The sequence below is a fragment of the Neomonachus schauinslandi genome, chromosome 6, assembly GCF_002201575.2.
Source record: "Neomonachus schauinslandi chromosome 6, ASM220157v2, whole genome shotgun sequence".
In the NCBI taxonomy this organism is placed as follows: domain Eukaryota; kingdom Metazoa; phylum Chordata; class Mammalia; order Carnivora; family Phocidae; genus Neomonachus; species Neomonachus schauinslandi.
The window spans coordinates 137,297,306-137,317,747 of record NC_058408.1 but is presented as its reverse complement, the minus strand read 5'-3'; the positions used below and the strand labels follow the sequence as shown (position 1 = coordinate 137,317,747).

The 20,442-nt window shown below is 44.5% G+C and overlaps 1 protein-coding gene across 18 annotated transcripts in view; it reads right to left on the bottom strand.

Moving 5' to 3' along the window:
* TCF7L2 (transcription factor 7 like 2) overlaps positions 1-20,442 on the bottom strand; it is a 198,681-nt gene that overhangs the window by 107,608 nt on the left and 70,631 nt on the right. For 17 of the 18 annotated variants that reach the window (XM_044916146.1, XM_044916145.1, XM_044916147.1 and 14 more), the window contains one exon: positions 13,639-13,740. The exons of the other annotated variant lie outside the window; for it this stretch is intronic. In XM_044916146.1, the coding sequence (XP_044772081.1) occupies positions 13,639-13,740 (102 nt within the window). The remainder of the gene's footprint in view (positions 1-13,638; positions 13,741-20,442) is intronic. 18 annotated transcript variants of the gene reach the window in all.

Below are 20,442 nucleotides of genomic sequence, written 5' to 3'. Positions count from 1 at the left end.
GTGTGTGTGTGTGTGTGTGTGTGTGTGTGTGTGTGTGTGTGTGTGTGCGCTCGTGTGTGCGCTCGTGTGTGCACGTGAACATGCGTGCATGCATATGTGTGAAGGCAGTTGCAGAGTCACAGATTTATACCCTCTCTGCCTAGTGAAGAAGCCTAAGTATCTGCTTAAATAACATGCTTCCCCTTCTGCCCCATCACATGTCTACATGGATCAAGAGAGTAGGGAAAGTTAGTTCCTTACAGCTGAGGGGCTGGGGGAGGATGCTGTTAGCAGCACACAATGGTGCAGAAATGTCCAGAACCCTACTCCATTTTTTAACATTTGGTTTCTTATCCTGGAAAAAGTTGGTGCACAGGCATTATTCTCAGTACCTGCAAACAACTGGATCGTTTCAGAAGGAAGGATAATAAAGAGTGTATCAGTCAAGTGCTTCATAAAAGTGGGAATGGGAAGGGGCTTGAGGAAGAATGGAAGAGAGATGCTTGGCTAGATTCTAAAAATGGAAATGGTTTCTACCAGTCAAACTTACCAATTTGATCTCTGACAATGCCTTGCCCTGATCATTGCAATTCTGGGTTTCTGACATTCCTTCATTTATAGGCTTTGGCTGAAGGGGGCTGCTAGCTCTTTCCAAAAAAATATTTTTTTTTTCGGGCGCCTGGGTGGCTCAGTCGTTAAGTGTCTGCCTTCGGCTCAGGTCATGATCCCAGGGTCCTGGGATCGAGTCTCACATCGGGTTCCCTGCTCGGCGGAAGCCTGCTTCTCCCTCTCCCACTCCCCCTGCTTGTGTTCCTGCTCTCGCTCTCTCTCTCTGTCAAATAAATAAATAAAATCTTTAAAATATATATATATATATATATATATATATATATATATATTTTTTTTTTTTTTTCCCCCCTGAGTTTCAACTGAATCATCCCAAAGGTTCTCCTGGGAGCCCTTCTGCCAAGCTACGGTCCCCATTCTGTTACTGTGATACTTTTTTTAGATTTTATATGTTCTGTCTCCACCCACCAAGGTTGGCTTCTCTGAGTCTGAAAGGACTGGGAAAACACATCTCAGAATCTTACATGTGTCCCTGAGTCAGGCCTAACTTTAGGAGGTGTGGTCCAAAGACAGGCCTTGAGAATGGGCACCAGCCCTGCCACCCTACGTGGTCTCTGGAGGCCATGAAATGGCCTAGTCCCAAAGCCTGTGATGCAGCCTGCCTGCCTTCCTTCTCTAGCCTTCGTAAACATTTGCTACTTTCTTCACCCCAGCACCCGAGCTACACAGACCATGTCCTTGCGAGACAAACAGCCAACAGGCAACTCACACCCTTGGAGCAGGGAGAACAAGATGCTTTTGCCCCACTGCACTTGGATACATGGTGACCCCATCTCATCCAAGCCTATTAAACAAGCCTCAGTGATGCACTTAATCACGGCCTCGATCCACCCACTAAGCAGGCTCTGGCTGGAACAGATTGCATCATACCACCCAGAGTTCTTCACAAGCTTCTAAATGTGGACAAGATACAGCTGGACAGACTGCACGCTTTTGGAGAAGGGCAGGGCTCAGATGTAGTATAGTCGGGAAGCATCTGGGTCCTGCCTGGGTTGGGGATGCGGGGGGAGAGACCCAGACATCTGCCACATCCTGCTGCACTAACACAGGATTGATGAAGGGGGCCTCACTCAGACTATGTGCCCACCTATTGCCCCCTGGCCCCCTCTCCTCCAGCCAACACAATACTCCAAGCATGCCCAGTGCCTGGGCCCAGTTGCTTTATACACTCTCCATTCTGAGCCCTTGAATCTCAAAGTCCCACCTTTCAGTCGGGTGACAGGACCAAGTGCCTGCTCATAGCTGCTCTGGGTCTCTTTCTAAAGGCAAAACGTATCCTCCAGATTCTCAGTCAAGGTATGTGATATGATCTGTCCAAGGATTTAAAAGGCCACCTCAGGGCACCTGGGTGGCTCAGTTGGTTAGGCGACTGCCTTCGGCTCAGGTCATGATCCTGGAGTCCCTGGATCGAGTCCCTCATCGGGCTCCCTGCTCGGCAGGGAGTCTGCTTCTCCCTCTGACCCTCCCCCCTCTCATGTGCTTTCTCTCATTCTCTCTCTCAAATAAATAAATAAAATCTTTAAAAGGCCACCTCAGGTACGGGAATGAAGCACAGGGACCAAGGACAGAAGAGGGGATGTCACAAAGGTAGGAAGGGGGGTGGGGAGGCCAGGGCAGACACTCCAGCAACATCCAAGTGAGCCACAATGGTCACTGTGGTTGATGATGGCGGAGGTGGTGAAAAGGGGTCGGATTCCACAATATTTTGAGGGCAAAGCTGATACAGTATGCACATGGATTATGAGCCCACAGGATAGACCAATGGATAGAATGTGGGATGTGAAAGCAAAAGAGGAGTCAAGGTTTGGGGCCTACACAATTGGTGGATGTTGTTCATCTTTATTGCAATGTTGAACACAGAGACAACAGGTTTGATGGTGGGGCAAGGGTGGAAATAAAGAGTTGGATTCTGGACGTGGTAATTTTCCCATGTTTATTTGGCATCCAAATGGAGGTTGAATCTGGCACTTAGGGGACAGCTTGGGGCTGGAGCAAGGACCTGGATTAACTGTCTGAATATGGCCATTCCTGCCCATGGAATCCTGGGCAACTCAGCTAACTCACTGGACTTTCACATCCTTCTATGCAAAACGAATCTAACAATAAACTTTCCCAGCCCAACCCCTCTAGGATCCCCCCCCCCCCTTATTCCCAGTATCCTCCAAGGGCCAATTCTGAAATCCAGGTGTTTTCTCCCTCTATATTAATTTATTAAGAGATGAAAATTGGGCCTGCAAGCCACTAACAAGCCAATCACAAAATCACTCCACATACCCTACAACATCATTGCTGAAAATACCCATTTCCTATAATAAATAATCAAGCCCTGGATTTCCCAATTGGACACTCTCTTAAAAAGTTCAGGCACGCCACGTCAAGATTCCTAAAGAACAGTTTAAATCAAGACTAGAAAGAGATAGAAACCCTACAAGCCTGACCTTCTGGAGCTTCTGTGTTAACCATGTTCCACATAAATGCTACTGTGGCGATTTCACACGCTCCACTGCAAGCTGGAATGTGTAAGGGTGGATTATCAAGTTACTGGCAAACCGTGCACAAAGTCATAACCCAAAATTATGCTTCTCCAAAACACGCTACCCCATCAGGTAGAAAGTACACACGTGGACAAGCTCTCGTGCTAACCAGGATGAGTCTGAACACACTAAGATAACAATGAAGTCACGCTCATTCCAGACGAAATCAACTCGTGTCCCTCACCAGAAACTGGTTTTCTGCTTAATTAACAAAGCACCACAGTAGGAGGGGCGGGAAAAAAAAAAAAAAACCACATGGAAAGAGAAACCGTGGGGCTCCTTGGCTTCAAGAAACTTACAATCTGGTTGGAGGCACAAGCCCCGTACATAGAGCTAATCAGCAAGGGAAGAAGTGACAAGCAGGACAGGATGGATGCCAAGTGAATACTTTTGTTTTATTTACTGGGAAGATAAACATAGGCTAAAACCATGAGTTGAACTCTAAGTAGATCCATGTTGATTTAAAACAGGCTCCCACGCTTGGTAAACAGAGCAGGTGCTGAAACTAAAACAACTTTCCCGGGTCTGCTCCAGTCCTGTCTGTAAAGATGCCAAGACGCATTCTGGGGTCGGGCAAGCGTTAGGAACTGCCCCGAGTGTCCAAGCATCCAGAGGACTCAAGATCCTGCCCTAAAGAAGCTCGCTGACTATGCATAACCAGTGCTTCCCTAAACCTCTTTTCCAGTAACCTTATTAACACTCGGTGAGACAAGAAAATGCGAGCCCAGAGCTGCCAAAGACTTTTCCCCCAAGCACAAGACACAGCATTGAGAAATGGTCAAGGATGACCGGAGGCTGCCAGCCTTACGCTCACTGTGATCTTAAACACGGCAATAAATAACATCTTTGACAAGTAGGTGTGTTTTCCCAGAGACACAATCCAGAAGCATATTCCCTTGTTTTGTTGTTTTTGTTTTTAAAGATTTTATTTTTAAGTAATCTCTACACCCAACATGGGGGCTCAAACTCACAACCCTGAGATCAAGAGTCCCATGCTCTACTGATTGAGCCAGCCAGGTGGCCCCACAGTCGTATTCCTGATAGAGCTCACACACAGCATCAAATACTTCATTAACTATCTGCCCGATAATATGCCATTAAAAAAAGAGATATTAAAACTTAAAAAACAATAACAAAAGAAAAACAAAAGAACTGTACAGTTATTTGAGGTTATAAAAAGTATACTCCAAGACTTCTAAAATAGCCCTAAATGTGCTTCGTAGATTCAGGGGACTAATAAGGTGCATCTGAAAGGTTATACTGCGGGGGGCGCCTGGGTGGCTCAGATAGTTAAGCGTCTGCCTTTGGCTCAGGTCATGATCTCCAGGTCCCGGGATTTAGCCTCATGTCGGGTTCGCAGCTCAGCTGGGAGTCTGCTTCTCCCTCTCCCCCTGTTTGTGTCCTCTCTCTCTCTCTCTCAAATGCATAAATAAAACCTTAAAAAAAAAAGAATACTTAACTAAAAATGTAATTGTTCATCAATTGGCAAACTGATTAACCAGTGATATGCATATAATATAGAATACCATGGAGCAGTTTAAAAAAGAATGAGGTAGAATTATACAGATAACAGACGGGTCTCCATTTGTTATTCGGGTAGTTAATTGAAAAAAATAATAATAAAATAAAATAAAAAATAAAAGGCTACAGTGTGAGCTATCAAAAATGAATATACATAATTCTATAAAACCGTGATAATGTCAGTTGACTTTAAAGCCTCCAACCATTTAAGAAGCAATTTTTTTTTTTTTTTGACTGTTTTGAAGATGAAAGGTCTTGGGAAAGCCAAAGTGAATGCCTTTGGGTGGGTCTCTTTTCGGGAGCTCAGTGGTGTACAGGTAACATTCTTCCAGGAAAGCCTGAACTTTTTCTTTTGTTAATTCCCCGGAGACATTAAAATCAGTCTGATCATGGTAAATCTAACTCTCACACATGCTCATAATTGTAAAAATTGAGACCTTTCAGGAAAATATTTGTGGCTATATATCAAGAAATTTTTAAAGATTTTGTTCTCTTTTACCTGTCTTCCTAAGAATCTGTCCTATGAAATAATAAAGGAACGGGGCGAGGGGGAGGATGGCACAAAGATTTATGGGCAAAGATGTTCATCACAGGATTATTTAGAATAGTAGATACAAAAGGCATAGGATACTCTAAAGGCCCAACAATGTGGCACTGATGGGTGTATGAGCATATTAATGGGCTGCTCTGTGATCATTTAAAATCCTTAAGAATTTTAATGATATGGGGAAGTGCTTATTCATTACAGCAGTTTCCTTTTAAATAAATACAAGGCTGCAAATATTGAGCACTATTATAAGCTCAAGAATGTTAAAAACAAATATAAATATTAATGCACTCAGGAAAAAGTCTTAGGAGTAAATATACCAAATATGCCAATTTATTCATAATGTAATCTCTGAGTGGCAAGATAATGGGCCAGTTTCCAAACTGCCTATAATGAACACAAATTTTATGAATGAGGAAAGCGGCATCTAAGCATTAATTTCACTGGCTTTAGGGGTAAGAAGGTTTTTGTTTTGTTTTGTTTTAATAGAAAGATTGCAATTCCCATCCTTAAATAGTTGAGGATCAGTCACTGAAGATGTGAATTACAATGGAGGATAATCTTGAACAGAAGACTTGGTAATGAAGGAAGAACGTACAATAGCCACCTTCAAATTTCCAAGATCGGTAACCGGAAGTGTGAGCGGAACAGGACGTTGAAACACACCTCCAAGAGTGGGCATTTCAAGGAGAGACCCTTCGGCACAACAGAAAGTCAGAACTATAAGAGCCCATGGTGACCCCAAAGGAAATGGTCTACATCAGGAGACGGATGCCCCATCTCTGTGTTCAGGAACATTGTGGCCAACAGACCCCTTCTGGACAGTGATCCAACAACAGAAGGGACAGCAGTGGGTGACAGGACATGTGATGGCAGGTTGTGAAACTTTCCGTGATTCTAATCTGAAGGGGATACAACCAAGCTTACATAATCCTCCCAGGTAGAATATTTTCCGTCTCCACAGTGCTCAGCAGCCACACCATCAACTCAAACCTCAAGAACTTCAGAATTCCTCATCATAGAGTCTCTTCTGGAAAGAGAGAAGGAAGCTTGGACTTTTAACTAGAGACTGTTTGGGCTGAATTACTCCACTCTCTCCTCAGAGCACGACTGATCCTATCCACCACTTCTTCCCCGAAAAAAGATAACCCGGTGGCCTGCTCCTCAATATTATAACACTCACAGCTCTCCTTACAAAAACAACCGTATTTTTGCAGTGCTCACAGGCTCGCTCCAGATCCTCAGACACAATATACACCCTTACCGCAGTCTCCGTCTGTGAAATGGGAAAGCTCTGACTCAGCTGCTGCTAGGAAACACATGCCAAGTATTCTAGAAAGTCTGACTGAGTCACAGATAAAAGGGGAAAAAGACAAACCAAGGGGAAAGTATATACACAATGGAGGGAGTGGAGATGGTGCACAGGGAAAAGCTTTTCGGAAACCAGCACTGGTTCATACCCTCACATCACCCAGAGCTTGCCTGCCCCGGGGCAGCACGCCCTCCCCACCCACATGTGTCAGCACCCACCTCTGCCCATGTCAAGGACACCCAGAAACCAAACCCTAGCCAACCTCATGTCCCACTGTCCAGTGGCACCAGTGAATTCTCCTTGAGCCATGCCCGCCCCGTCCAGCTCCTGGTGCCCCACCCCCCACCCCAGGCAGCACTGGGCATACCACACTATGCCTCTTTGTTCATCTTTCCCCACCATCGTTGTGGTCAGGGGCTGGGAGGATGGCAGGTTCTGGCTGCCCTGTCTCACATCCTGACTCCCACAACTGGGCAAACACTTAACCACCCCCACTTCCTCCTCTGTGAAATAGGGGCCACAGAATATCAGCGAAGCACCTAGAACAATGCCTGGCACATAGGACGTGTTACTGGCTGATTGTTATAATCCTTTGTCATCGACTCCACTCTCTCCCAGGGTCTAGAACACTTTTTCCCACACAGTAAGCAACCACTAAATATTTGGGGGATCAGGGAAGGAATCCATGATTGATCAGTGGTAAATGCAAGGTCAAGAGAAAGACCAATAAAAGCTACTTACCTAAATTTGGGAGAAGGAAAGGGAGATTTCTCTACCCTACCCTAAATATATTCTAAATAAATTTAAATTTAACAGATCATTGACGTTACTTTTCAGGGACTAATTAAAAGTTCGGATTGTTCCCATTTCATACTGCTGTGGGGGTCATGAAACCCAGGAGCTGAATCTCTCTAAAAAGGCAACTCTTGAACTGAAGACCTTCTTCCAAAGACGGTAAATGAAATAAACTAACAGGTACATGAAAAGCTGTTCAACATCACTAATCATCAGGGAAATGCACAAGGAGATACCACCTCATACCTGTCAGAAAGGCTATTGTCAAAGACAAGAGATGACAAGTGCTGGTGAAAATGTGGAAAAAAAGGCGAACCTGTGAACTGTTGGTGGGGATGGAATTTGGTACGGCTACTATGGAAAACAGTACTGAGATTCCTCAAAAAATTAAAAATGGAACCACCCTTTGATCCAGCAATTCTGCTTCTGGGTAGATACCCAAAAGAAATGAAAGCAGGACCTCAAAGAGATATTTACACTCCCATGTTCATCGCAGCGTTATTCACAATAGCCAAGACACTGAAACAACCTAGGTGTCCATCAACAGATAAATGGATTTTTAAAGTGGCATACACACACACACACACACACACACACACACACACATACACAATGGAATATTATTGGGCTTTAAGAAAGAAGGAAATCCTGCCGTTTGTGACAACATGGATGGGCCCTGAAGGTATTATGCTAAGTGAAATAAGTCAGACAAAGACAAATACTAGATGCTATCACTTACATGTGGAATCTAAGAAAAAGCTGAACTTACAGAAACAGAGTAAAGTGGTGGTTACCAGGGGCTGGGAGGTGGCGGACACAGGGAGACATTGGTCAGAGAGTACGAATTTCCAGTTACAAAATGAGTAAGTTCTGGGGATCTAAGGTACAGTATGGTAATTATCATTATATACTTGAATTGCCTAGAGAATCAATCTCACATGTTCTCACGACAAAAAAGAAATAGTAATTATGTGATATTAGCTAACCCTAGGATGGTAATGTTCCAATATAGAAGTGTCTCAAATCAACACACTGTACACCTTAAACTCATACAATGTTATACGTCAGTTACATCCTAATACAATGTTATATGTCAGTCACATCCTAATAAAGCTGGGATGAAAAAAAAATGAAAAAAATAAAAATACAACTCTCCCACCCCAAACTTGCTCCATTCAGTGAGTGGCATCCCCACCCACCTACCTTTGACTCTTCTTTCTCCCTCAATGCCAACGTGTGACCCACTGGCAAATTCTGCTGATGATCCCCCCAAATCTGTCCACCTCACCATAATCCCCACAGCCAGCAGTTTAACACAAGCCAAACCACTCATGGACTTGCCCCGGTGGTTAGAATCAAACACCAAATTCTCACCACATCCTACCCCAGGCCACTCTCCCTCATCCCTCAGGACCTGCAGCCATCGTAGATGACTTTCTGCTTCTCCCACAGCCAAGGTCTTTTTCCTTTTAAGAACTTCATACGTGGTTTTCCTTCTGCCTGTAATGTTCTCCCATCTCCTACCCCTTCCTTCTCTCATCCCTTTATCTGGCTAACTCTAATTGATCCCTGAACATCTCATTTTAAATGCCAATTCCTCAGGGGGATGTCCCAGCCTGGAACCCTCACCAACTTCTCAGTGGAAATCTCATGTCCCTGTCACACACGGTCACAGGACCTCTATTCCCCTGGGCACCTGGCACAGGTGGGTGCTGCGATGATTTTGCTGGGCCTCAGCACCTAGCACAGAACCTCCCAGCACACAAGCACCCAGCCAAGCAGAGGAGAATACAGGCCACGCCAAATAATCCATCGAAACATCCACATGTATTTAAAAACCAATAGGATGCTCTCAAAGCAGTTTTTCTTATTAACTATGAATAGGTGCCCCTTCCCCCAAACTCTTCAGACACAAAAAGCAAAAGTTTCACCATGCCCTCTGAACTTATTGAAAATGCTCAACACAGGCCAGCAGAGACCCTGCCCTGCAGCTTTCCCATCACGCTGCATTTCATAAGTTTTCTGCCCTCTTTCAGCATTTAAGCAATAACAACAACAACAAAAAGTACACCCCCACAGTCTGGCAGGCTTTGCTCCTCGGGATGCAGACTGCTTTCTTATCCCATACCTCAATGCTCATTACACAACAAAATGCACAAGACCTGGAACGACTAGAAATTCAGCCCAAGGTAAAATTCCACATTGACTTCAAAAGGAAGCCCCCAAGATAAAATGGTAAGAACTTTTGAAGCCTTTTGCCATCTTGTAAGATACATACTATACCAAAATACCACCATTTTTGGTACAGAATCTATTTTTGCTGGGTACAAAGGAAATTAAATGAAAGTCTTTGTATAGCAAAGACACCAGGGGTGGTGTCCGGCGGGGGCGGCTCCTAACCCCACAGCTTATGGACTGCCTGAGGCGAGTGGGCCAACACTCAAGTACCACCACTTAGCACAACCCCACTGCGTGGCCGTCATGGGGGGTGGGGGGGTGCACACAAATAATTAGAAATATAAATTTAAAACACCACAGAGAATGAATTAGGAGCTAGTTGTGTGAATCCAAAAATGGGCATGGGGAGGCCAGGAAGGAGGAGAGGGTCCTGGAACCTGAATTTCTCAGGGGTGTGGGAGGGGAAGAAGGGGGAGACGGAAAGCAAAGGAGAGGGAGGGAGAGATGGATCTCTTGCGTAAATTCCTATTTTCTGGCTGGCCAAAAAAAAAAAAAAAAATTCAAGACAGCATCTTGGGGAATAATTTCCTCTCTCTTCTGAACACAGATTGGGAACCGCTGGATTATAATAAACAAGATGCAGTATCAGTTACAGTAACTAAAATTTGTGGGGCTTGCTTCTTAATTTAAATATTATTTGATCAATTGAACTCTACTGGTCAAAAATATTTATTCTTGGGGCACCTGGGTGGCTCAGTCGTTGAGCGTCTGCCTTCGGCTCAGGTCATGATCCCAGGGTCCTGGGATCGAGCCCCGCATTGGGCTCCCTGCTCCGCGGGAAGCCTGCTTCTCCCTCTCCCACTCCTCCTGCTTGTGTTCCCTCTCTCACTGTGTCTCTCTCTGTCAAATAAATAAAATCTTTTAAAAAAAATATTTATTCTACACGTCTACTTTTTTATAATGTGGTAACCCATGTACCACATGAAAAAAAATCTAGGTTAAAATCTTCTGACAAAAAGCTTTAGTTTAAATTCCCATGTGAAAATTTCTGCCCCAAATGGGTACTAGAGAAAGTTATTTTCTTAGCAACCGGTGACAGTGATAGTCTCTAATGATTACTGACAAACACTGAACACTTCTCGAGTTTCAAAAGAAAACATTAGAAATAATTACGAAATAACTTGGCCCAGAAATTACAATAAACCCAAATTTCAGAGAAATTAGGAAGCAATCCTTAGACAATTATTTTGAAACATGTCTGATGAAACACTGCGATGTGACGACGTTTTCTTTAAGAGAATGAAAAACAAAACGAGAGGAAGAACCCAGGATCTGGAGCAGAGTTAGCCATCCACCAGCGGAGCTGAACACAGCCCAGACTATACACAGACCCAGATGATACCTCAGCCCTCATCCAGAATGCGCCCTTGATAAATACAGACGCGCTGTGCCTGCCAAACTGACTTTAGCTGGCGCACTGCCCTATGTCCAGTGAAAAGGGGATCATCCATTCATAGTCCCAAGGTGTAGGACTCCTCTGTTCCCAAAACTGTGTGGGACCACTGGATGGGTGCAGAGGTCAACCATCACAGCCCTTCTTCCACCCGACCTGCCCATGTCCCTCTGCCAACCCCTCCCACTCCAGCACCCCCTCCTCACCCCTTACTATCAGGTGCAGACTGCCGAAATGCACAATTACGGGGCTAATCCATACAACCAAAGACACCATTCAGTTGTCAAAGCATTAAGTACATCACAAATTTGCCTTCCTTTTAGCCCAGCTGATGGCTTTTTCTCCTCTGTCCCGCTCCCAGAGCCCATCATCCTCCACAGCCTAGAACCTCTTATGCAGTGGCCATTCCCCAGGCCCCAGGAGCACAGCAGAAAGCACGAAAGTTGAGGCGGCTGGCTGTGGCTCCTTGGGACAAGGGTCTCCCCATCTGAAGTGTGGCGAGCACTCCAAGTGGTGGAAAACACACCTCCTACACAGCAGAGGTTGAAGGAACCTAAGTTCCCTTGCGCTCCCCCTGCTAAAATCTACACTGGATCTGGGTAAAACATCTTCCCATCTCCTCAGATTGTTCATTTCTAAACATGAAAAGAAGTACTTAGTGTCTACACTGGGACCACTGGTCCTGGGGGCTATCTGGACCTCTCTCGGAGTGGGTAAGCCCCACTCTCACCCTTGGGCGATGGTCACCGGAGCGGGCCCGCCACCTCCATCCGCACCCACGAGGGGCCGTGTCCACTCTGAACCACTTCTAAGAATGGCACCTTCTCTCCACTCAAAGAGAAAAAAAGCCTCCAAGAGATTTTAAAGATAACGTCCTTTCTCTGTAGCTTAAAAAAAAAAAAAAAGAAAATGTGGCAGCCCTGCCAAGCATTTCCAAAAGCAGAGACATAAATTTCAAAGCCTAGACACACAATGGGAAATGCAGGGAGGCAGGAAAAGTGAAAAGGACATGCTTCCTCGTTTTACCCTGTAGGACACTGTAACTCTTGCACTTTTTAAAAATCTTTGTATATGGCTAAAATGGTTTTTATAGGGCATTCACGTTTCTCAGAGAAACCTGCATCAGAACCCCAAACCAACAACATCCTGCCACCTATGACGCTGTCCCTGATGATGACCCAATTTATAGTTCGCAGAACAGAACCAGCCACAGAAAAGTTACTTTCTACTCCCTTAGGAAGGAACATGCCATGAGGCCCCGGAAGAGGAGCCAAGAACTGGGTCCCGTCCTCGCTCTGGCCACTAACTCAGCGTGTGACATTGGGCAGTTCACTTAGGGCATCTCTGGGCCTGTTTCCTTTTCTGAGAGCAGGTTGGGCCGAGATGATCTAAGGTCGCTTCCAGCCCTGAAATCTTGACATTACAGGAGCATGTGTAATTATGAGCATCCATGTTACTGTGGGGCTGGAGGAAGGAGGAAGCTTCTGGAAAAATGTCAACCTTGCTACGTGCCTCATTTATAACATAAGAATTTGTAGAACATTTTCACACATGATGACTCAAGATGTGGTTTAACAGAAATAAATCACTTTGTAATAATATACACATACATATATATTTAATATTCATATAACAGAGGCATAATTCATTAAATAATATATACTCAATTATAACAAGCTACAAAGTAAGGTGGCAGTTAGCCTGAAATCTGACACAATGCGTCTTAAGATTTTTCTGCTTAAGAAAATCATTTTGCCATTTCAAGTAACATCGAGGCAAAATATATTAATGGGTAACATTTTGTGTTACTTAAATAAAAAATACATGAATTATTTCATGCTTTGCAGAATTCTACCTGTCATAGATTCGTTATAAAAATGTGTCTTCCATTAATTATTTCAAAAGTAGGAAGTCCAGCTCATGATATAAACAGATGGAAGAGAATATTCTAATAAGGCTGAGCCATCTTCTCAAGAGGTTAATTTATAAATTCCACTTTCAGAGCCTACAAAATCCAAAAGTACATTAAAAATATATGTAGACACACACTTTATGTTGTAGCCTCACTACTAAAACAAATGTTTCATATGTTAAACCCACGGGCTCTCAAAGCCACAGATGTACAGATCAAGTTTAACTTAAGCCTTTCCAAATTCATTTCTACTCTCTGTTTACAATCAACCAGCCCAGATAAAATTTGCTGATGCTAATGTAGAATGTCACTTTCCAACAATTAAGATAAATGGGAGTGGGAGGGGACTGGAAAGTCTGAAATCCAGCGCTTCCATTTTGAATTTTCTAATTCCCTCTTCTGCAACTCACCTCCACTAAATGAGTTTTTCAGAAAAGGATCTGGGGGTTGTGTTTTTTAAACAGCTTTGGCACCACTTCCAGTCTCCCCCAAACCATGGTGATAGTGCCCCATTAACTGGAGACCACAAGGCTAAACTAACCCAACACCAGGAGGAAAGGGTGGTGGGAAGATCTGGAAAATTTCTGGGTGGGTAACAGTCACTGAGGTCCAATAGCAGAAAACAAATTATCTTCTAGATATAAACCATATCCAAGACTATTCCAAAAATATATATTTTTAAAGAGAGAAAAACAGATAAACAAGGCCTGTTATCAACAAAGAATATTTTCTTCATCTCCCCCCAATAAAGGAAGCAATGGCCTTTGTAAGGTCACTTACGACAATGTGTGCCGGCGACGGAGAGCGGGCATCCTTGAGGGCTTGTCTGCTCTGGAGGGTCCCCGCCTGGACATCAAGCAGTGGCCATTTCATCTGGAGATACTGGAGGGAGGAAACAAAATGAATGTGGCAAATGAATTTAGAAAAGAAACGCAAAACCACTATCCCAAGACATAACTTCTGGGGTGCCTGATGCACAGATGAGAAACTAAAAGGAGTAAGGACATGCAAATAACAACACAGAAAAAAACGTAAAAGCATGCAAATAACAACAACATCAACAGAAAAATCATGCCATACCAACAGGTTCTTCCTTAGAGCTCACGTTCAACAGGTAGGTACGTTTATAGAACATCAACACTATTAGCAACTATAGAGTTTAGTCTTTGCATCCAAACGTCAGGTTGGCTCCAGATTACATGATTTCATTAATCCTGCCTCATTTAGAGGGAAAAGTAGAGATGCAGGAGAGACAAGAAGGGAGAGAACACAGGCCTTCCAAAGGAAGAAAGCAAACAGGAGTCTCAAGCCACAGGCATCCAGGAGACCATCAATTCCAGACCTGCTCTTTCAGTGACCTTCATTTCTAAAATGCCCTCATCCTTCACTCTAAAGTTGAGTGTATATATATATATATATACGTGCAACTGTCCTTTAGTAAAAACTACTCCAGTAGATGAGGATGGAACTCCTCATCCAACCCAATATAAAACAAAAATACTTCTCAGGGCACCTGGGTGGCTTAGTCCGTTAAGTGTCCAACTCTTGGTTTCAGCTCAGGTCATGATCTCAGGGTCTTGAGATCAAGCCCCAAGCCGGGTTCCACACTCAGCAGGGAGTCTGCTTGAGATTCTCTCTCTCCCCCCCTGCCCCTCCCCCTGCTCGCTTATGCTCTCTCTCAAATAAATAAATAAATCTTTGGGGAAAAAAAATACTTCTCAGTAAAAGATGTACAAACAGGGCAGAGTACAATTTATACACTCATCTCAAAAGGCCCGAGAAATTCTTAAATACGCACAAGTTTGCCACAGAAATTAACTTAAAGGTATAAGCCAATGACATCTATCTCTGCTCTTCTCTGAGGTGGAAAATACATAGCACAAGGGAAAGGAAATTACTTCTGTCACAAGTGATACATCAGCTTTCAGAAGGACTTCAACAATCAAGTGACCCAACTCCCTACTGAAGAAACAAGGAAAAGTGAGGTGAGGTGGCTTGCCCAGTCACAGAGATACTTAGCACACATATAAGCAACTCCAAGGCATTTGACTTTGGTGGGTAACATCGCGCCAGTTTTACTCAGGAAACCTTCAGACAACTGAACAAAACTGAAGACACAACGCTAAGATTTTGATAAGAACATCATCAGCCTTTCTATCTCTGAAGGCCACCTGTTTAATGCACCAGTTAATGGTTGGAGGGACTATAAGGGGCCATCTTGATCTTTTCAGAGATCCCAAAATGAAATAAATGGCTAGTTTTCATACAAATTGTACAGGAAATTTTACTCAATGAATATTAATTAAACTCTCTGTACATAGCCTTCTTGTGAAGGATTAAGGAGCTAGGAAGAGGTCAGCCCTCAGGGAGCTTATCCCCATGTGAGGGAACCAACTCACACTCAGATTAAGTCTAGATAGAAGGTAGTGGAAATGGCAGAGACTCAGGGAATTGTGCCTAGGGAATGCCAAGAAGAAAGACAGGATTTTTGAGTAGAGACTGGGGAAGGCTGCACAGAGTAGGTCTTGTTAAGTCAAGAAAGATTTCAACAGAAAGAAAAAGGACAGCCAAGGGCAGTCCAGAAAGAAGGAAGGGTTGGCTCAAATCTCATGTGAAATAGAAGGGCAAAAGCCACACACAAGCTTTCCCATAGGTTCCTTAAAAATACAACTGTCCAGCGAATTAAAACCAAACACAGTTACGCCTAAAACTAGAAGACCCTGGCCCACAAGCTACCTGCCAAAGTGCACAGCCATTTTCCCAACCTAGATCTGGACAAGGCGAGAGCACCTCTACAACCTCAACCTTCTGTTACCCAGAAGGCTCTTGTGTGAGGGAACCTGGTTACTGGTTCTGGTGACTCACCACAAGACCTTGCATCAAATCCCTTTGCTTCTGTGGACCTCTAGTTTTTCATCAGTCAACTGAGGGGGTTGTCCTATCTGGGATGGGGATGAGGGCGGGGCTGCCCCAGCACTTAAGGATTCTGGACTCCCAGACAGTAAATACCAGCAGGCACCCCACTCCCTGCCTCAGTCAGCCATATAATCAAGCCATTTCCAAGTATCTTCTTTGTCGACAGTAGCATCCCAAGTTGAGAGCCACTGTAATAAATGTTTCCATGGTCTCCCTCAGCCTGTAACTCAAGCCAGTGGGCCATGGGAACCTATAACGCCCCATCTCACCCTGACTGCTTCCCATTCTCATCTGCCACATAAATAGATGAGCCTCATTGCTCAGAACCACTCAATAGCATCATTTCCTTGAGGCCAATCAAAATGGACACCTGCCAATACTCATCTCTCCTCTCATAAAATCCTATGAGGAAAAATGCCAAGCTGAGTGCCACCCACCTATACCTCATGCTACCCACAGTGGGCAGGGTTAGATTAACAGACAGGTTTCCATCTCTGGCCATCTGCAAAACAGATTTGATCGCATCCAAATCCCGGCTCCATAGAATTCAGAAATTTAGGCTTTGTTTAAGGTGACAGACCTGCCCTGAGGACCCCACCAGAGAACTGTCATACCCATAATGCAATATTAACGCAGAGTCTTATAATTCTTATTTTACATAAAAGCTTCATTGTGTGCCATATCCAATCTCCGCAGGCTACCTGCACCACTATTTTTATGAGCCTACATTTCAGCGCTCCAAGTCTACAATACACATAATTTTCAATTATGTTAGGGCAGCCCAGGATCACTGCCTATATAACATTACTGGTTGGAGGAAATGAGACTCGGCCCCACTGCCCAGAGAGAGCTAACCAAATCCAGATGGTGGAGGAAGACAGCCCCAATCGTGCTGGCTTACAAGGACTCCACGGTGACAGCCTCAAACTCTCCATCCCAGTGAAACTCGATCCCACAGAATGGCTGGGCCCCCGCAAATCTGTGCCCGTCCCTTGGAAATAACTGGCATTCAGGCTGACGAGGTTCCTTCTGGGGAAATAAGTATTATGTCAGGATTTTTCAAAGGAAGTTATTAACCTCCTCCAAAAGTGATGGGTTTCCCAGGTTCCTTCATCTTCTACAATTGGTCCTTATTAATAAGGAAAATAAATAAATAAAGGGAAGAAAAAGGAAATTAGGTACGATTATAGCCTCGAGGAAAATCTTTTCCTTCCTGGAGACACTAAGCAACAGGAAATTCTATTCTGTTGGGTCCTCAAGGAAGACCCGAAGGAGGAGGCATCTCAGATTTATGAAAGGGCTGGAACGCCATGCCACATTTTCCCCCTGGTCCAACTTCGGTTTTATATCCTTTTGGGGAAGAAAAAAAAAAAGTTCCCACCATCCCACTATAAAAACAACACTAGGCTCCAGCTCCCTTCCTTTCAGGCTGCTCAGCGTGGAAATTATGAATTACCTACAAAAACATTAAACTTTTCAGCAAACTGCAATCAAACGGGGGCCGTGGGAATTCCTGCATTGAAAACTGTTGAAATGGAGTCCTGCTCAACTTGCATTTTGCAAAAAAAAATAATAATAAATATATAAGGCCATCTTGGCTTAAGTGTTTCATCCTTTGTTTAATACTAATGTTCTGCTCATGGCCCATTAGGGTTTTTCCCCAAATCATATTTTATGATATGTCTCAGGGAGCTTAAGTTAAGCTTCAGACCTGTGGACAAAGTCTCGAAATATATACAAAATCAATGGTCTGAATGGAATCAAGGAGCTTTAAAGGCCTGTTAAATTGTCAGCAAAAAAAGAAAAAGGTAATGCAACTCAAACTTCTCCTCCCCCTCCTCCCCCAATTAAAAAAAAAAAAATGGACGAGGAAAGGCAAAGACGGAGGGATCTTCCGAACCAGAAGACCCTTCCAGGATCCAGGTACAAGTGGGCCTGAGGGAACCTGCTCGCAACAAAGGCACCCCCATCCTTGTGGGTCCAGCTTCATTCAGTAGCAAGGAGGGCGAGGAGGGGCTGCTTGGAGAACCTGCATCTATCTGACGGCTGCTGAGGCCGCGGTACAAAAGTTAATATTCTAAATAAATAGGACAACTCAAAGGCCAATGATGATGCTGATGACAAAGTTCCCAGGAAACTCCACATCGCTGATAAAATACCAAAGCAGCTTGGCAGTACTTCCTGTCAGTCAGTCCACCTCACAGACGGACAGGCAAGGGGAGTCCATCCCCTTACTTGTTCAGGACAGGGTTGGCAAACTTTTTCTGTAAAGGCCCAGAGTACATATCTTAGGCTCTGCAACCCACACCGTCTTGGTCCTAACGGCTCGGCCGTGGTAACACAGAAGCAGTCATGGGCAATAGGTGTACCTACTATGTCATGGTCATGTTCCAGTAAAACTTTATTATAAATAGTGATAGATGGATTCCATAGGACTATCTTGTGTCAGGAAATATTCTTCTCTTGGTTTTTTTCAACCATTTAAAAATAATAAAAACCACTTTTATAGCTCAAAGGCCACACACAAAAAGAGGTGGCAGGACAGCTTCGGCCCCGAGCCATAGTTTGCTACCCGTGGCTTAGGGAATGAATGTGCAAAGATCTGATTTCGTGTCAGACAGGAAACATTCCTTCACTGGGCCTAAAATCCAGACAGCCGAACGCAATTATTCGGTGGCCCAAAAGCGACATTTTGGATTGAATCGTCACTGGCAGACTCCAGTTTGGGGAGAAGAGCTTGGAAAAGAATCTGAGCTCTCCAGCCATGACTCCCAGTCACAAGGTCTAACCACTAGACCACAATCTCACCGAAATAACTATCCGTCCTTTCCAAAATGGAAGTTTGAAAAGCCCTGAGCAATTCTGACTGGAAAAGGTTCTCGTGTTCGAAAGTTCTCACCCACTTCCCAGGAAACACTGGCAATGTGTCACATGTCATCGAATCATCTGGAAAGAGCACCAGGCAGAAATGCTGCAGGTCATAGGCAATGTGCCCCGTATGCTTTGGGAATCACCTTTCTAGGTCCAGAAGCTCCTCTCTCCAGAGCCTTTTGGTGTGTACCACTCTCACACATCACGAAGTTGGAATGAACCCCGTGCCAACTCTACCCACCCCCAACAGATGGCATTGGTCACGGGCTCCGGCAAGATGGGGAGGCGGGGGCCATCATGGGGCCTAAACAGACTGCTAAACGGAGATGAAACTGGCCTCTTCTGGAAAACGAGGCCCCACTGAAAGCCTATCACCCAGAAAAGGACTGATTTTAAACACTGCGAAGGCCTTGCTCCCCTCCCCTGCCTGGTACATAGGCATCCTTGACCTAAGTACAAAAACAACAACAACAAAACAGCCTTTTCAAGCCAAGCTTTCTCAGCAGGTACGCTTCTTCCTAGGAAAATCCATTTTTCAAGAATTCCAAGTCATTGGAAACCATCCTCATGACAGATCATGACTGCTGAGTCTTCCTAACTCCCAAGACCCAGAAAGTCAATTCATGTTGTGTTTCTTATAAAACAGAAAGTCACTATTTTGTCCAAACACCCAAACCTGAGAGACCACGAGCCATGGCCCCTCACATCCAAACCCATGAGCCCTTCCTCCTCTGTGAGGTGACCGTTTACCCAAGCTGTGCGGCCGCATCGTAGGCCATGCCCACTCCACCACAAACGTGTGAGCCAGAAGGGGTAAAGCACGATGATAATGTTCACACCACTCCACTTTACAAAAGAAAAGGCCACCAGAAGCCACTCATCCTAAGAGGAAAATGGAAAAACTTCATGACTGAGACAATAGGAAGCCCAAGTATATCGCCAATGGCATGCACGCCTTTCTTCAGGGGCTCACGCTGGGAGGCACACCCTCAAGATGCAGCCACACACACAGATCTGTTAAAGAACACATCTGGCAGGGTGCCTGGGTGGCTCAGTCGTTAAGCGTCTGCCTTCGCCTCAGGTCATGATCCCGGGGTCCTGGGATTGAGCCCCGCATCGGGCTCCCTGCTCCATGGGAAGCCTGCTTCTCCCTCTCCCACTCCCCCTGCTTGTGTTCCCTCTCTCGCTGTCTCTCTCTCCCTCTTTCTCTGTCAAATAAATAAATAAAATTAAAAAAAGAACACATCTGGCTCTCTCCTTTCAGAACCTACCTCATTTCTCAGAACTGGAAGATGGAAAATGCAGCCCATCTTCTATAAATAAGTAATTCTGCCCTGGGGGTCAGGGAAACCCAGTATATCCAGAATAATTAAATTATAAGAAGCAGTGATTAATATTCTGTCCTACCCTCTGAATCATACAGGTACCAACAGGTTTCCCAAAGCTAGCATGGATCGCATATACCTAACAGAGAAATGATACCAGAAGTCATCAGAATCCTGCAGGACCCTCACGGCCACCATTACAAAATCAGTTTGGGCAAGTCTCCCGCAGATGCAGGAGGTACAGGAGATTAGGTTGCTTTGTTCTAGGTTAAAACATAGCCCAGAAATTTTCTTTTGAAAAACCCACACAAGAGCCTAAGATAAAGGACATGGTCCTTTTTCTAGAGCCTAAGATAGAGGCTCTAGTTAAAAGAGGCATTATTTGCCCATAAAGTGTGCCAGAAAAAGAAAATTTAGGAACATGTGACTGTGGCTAGTTGGTATATAGCATAAGCGAGTACATACCATAGTT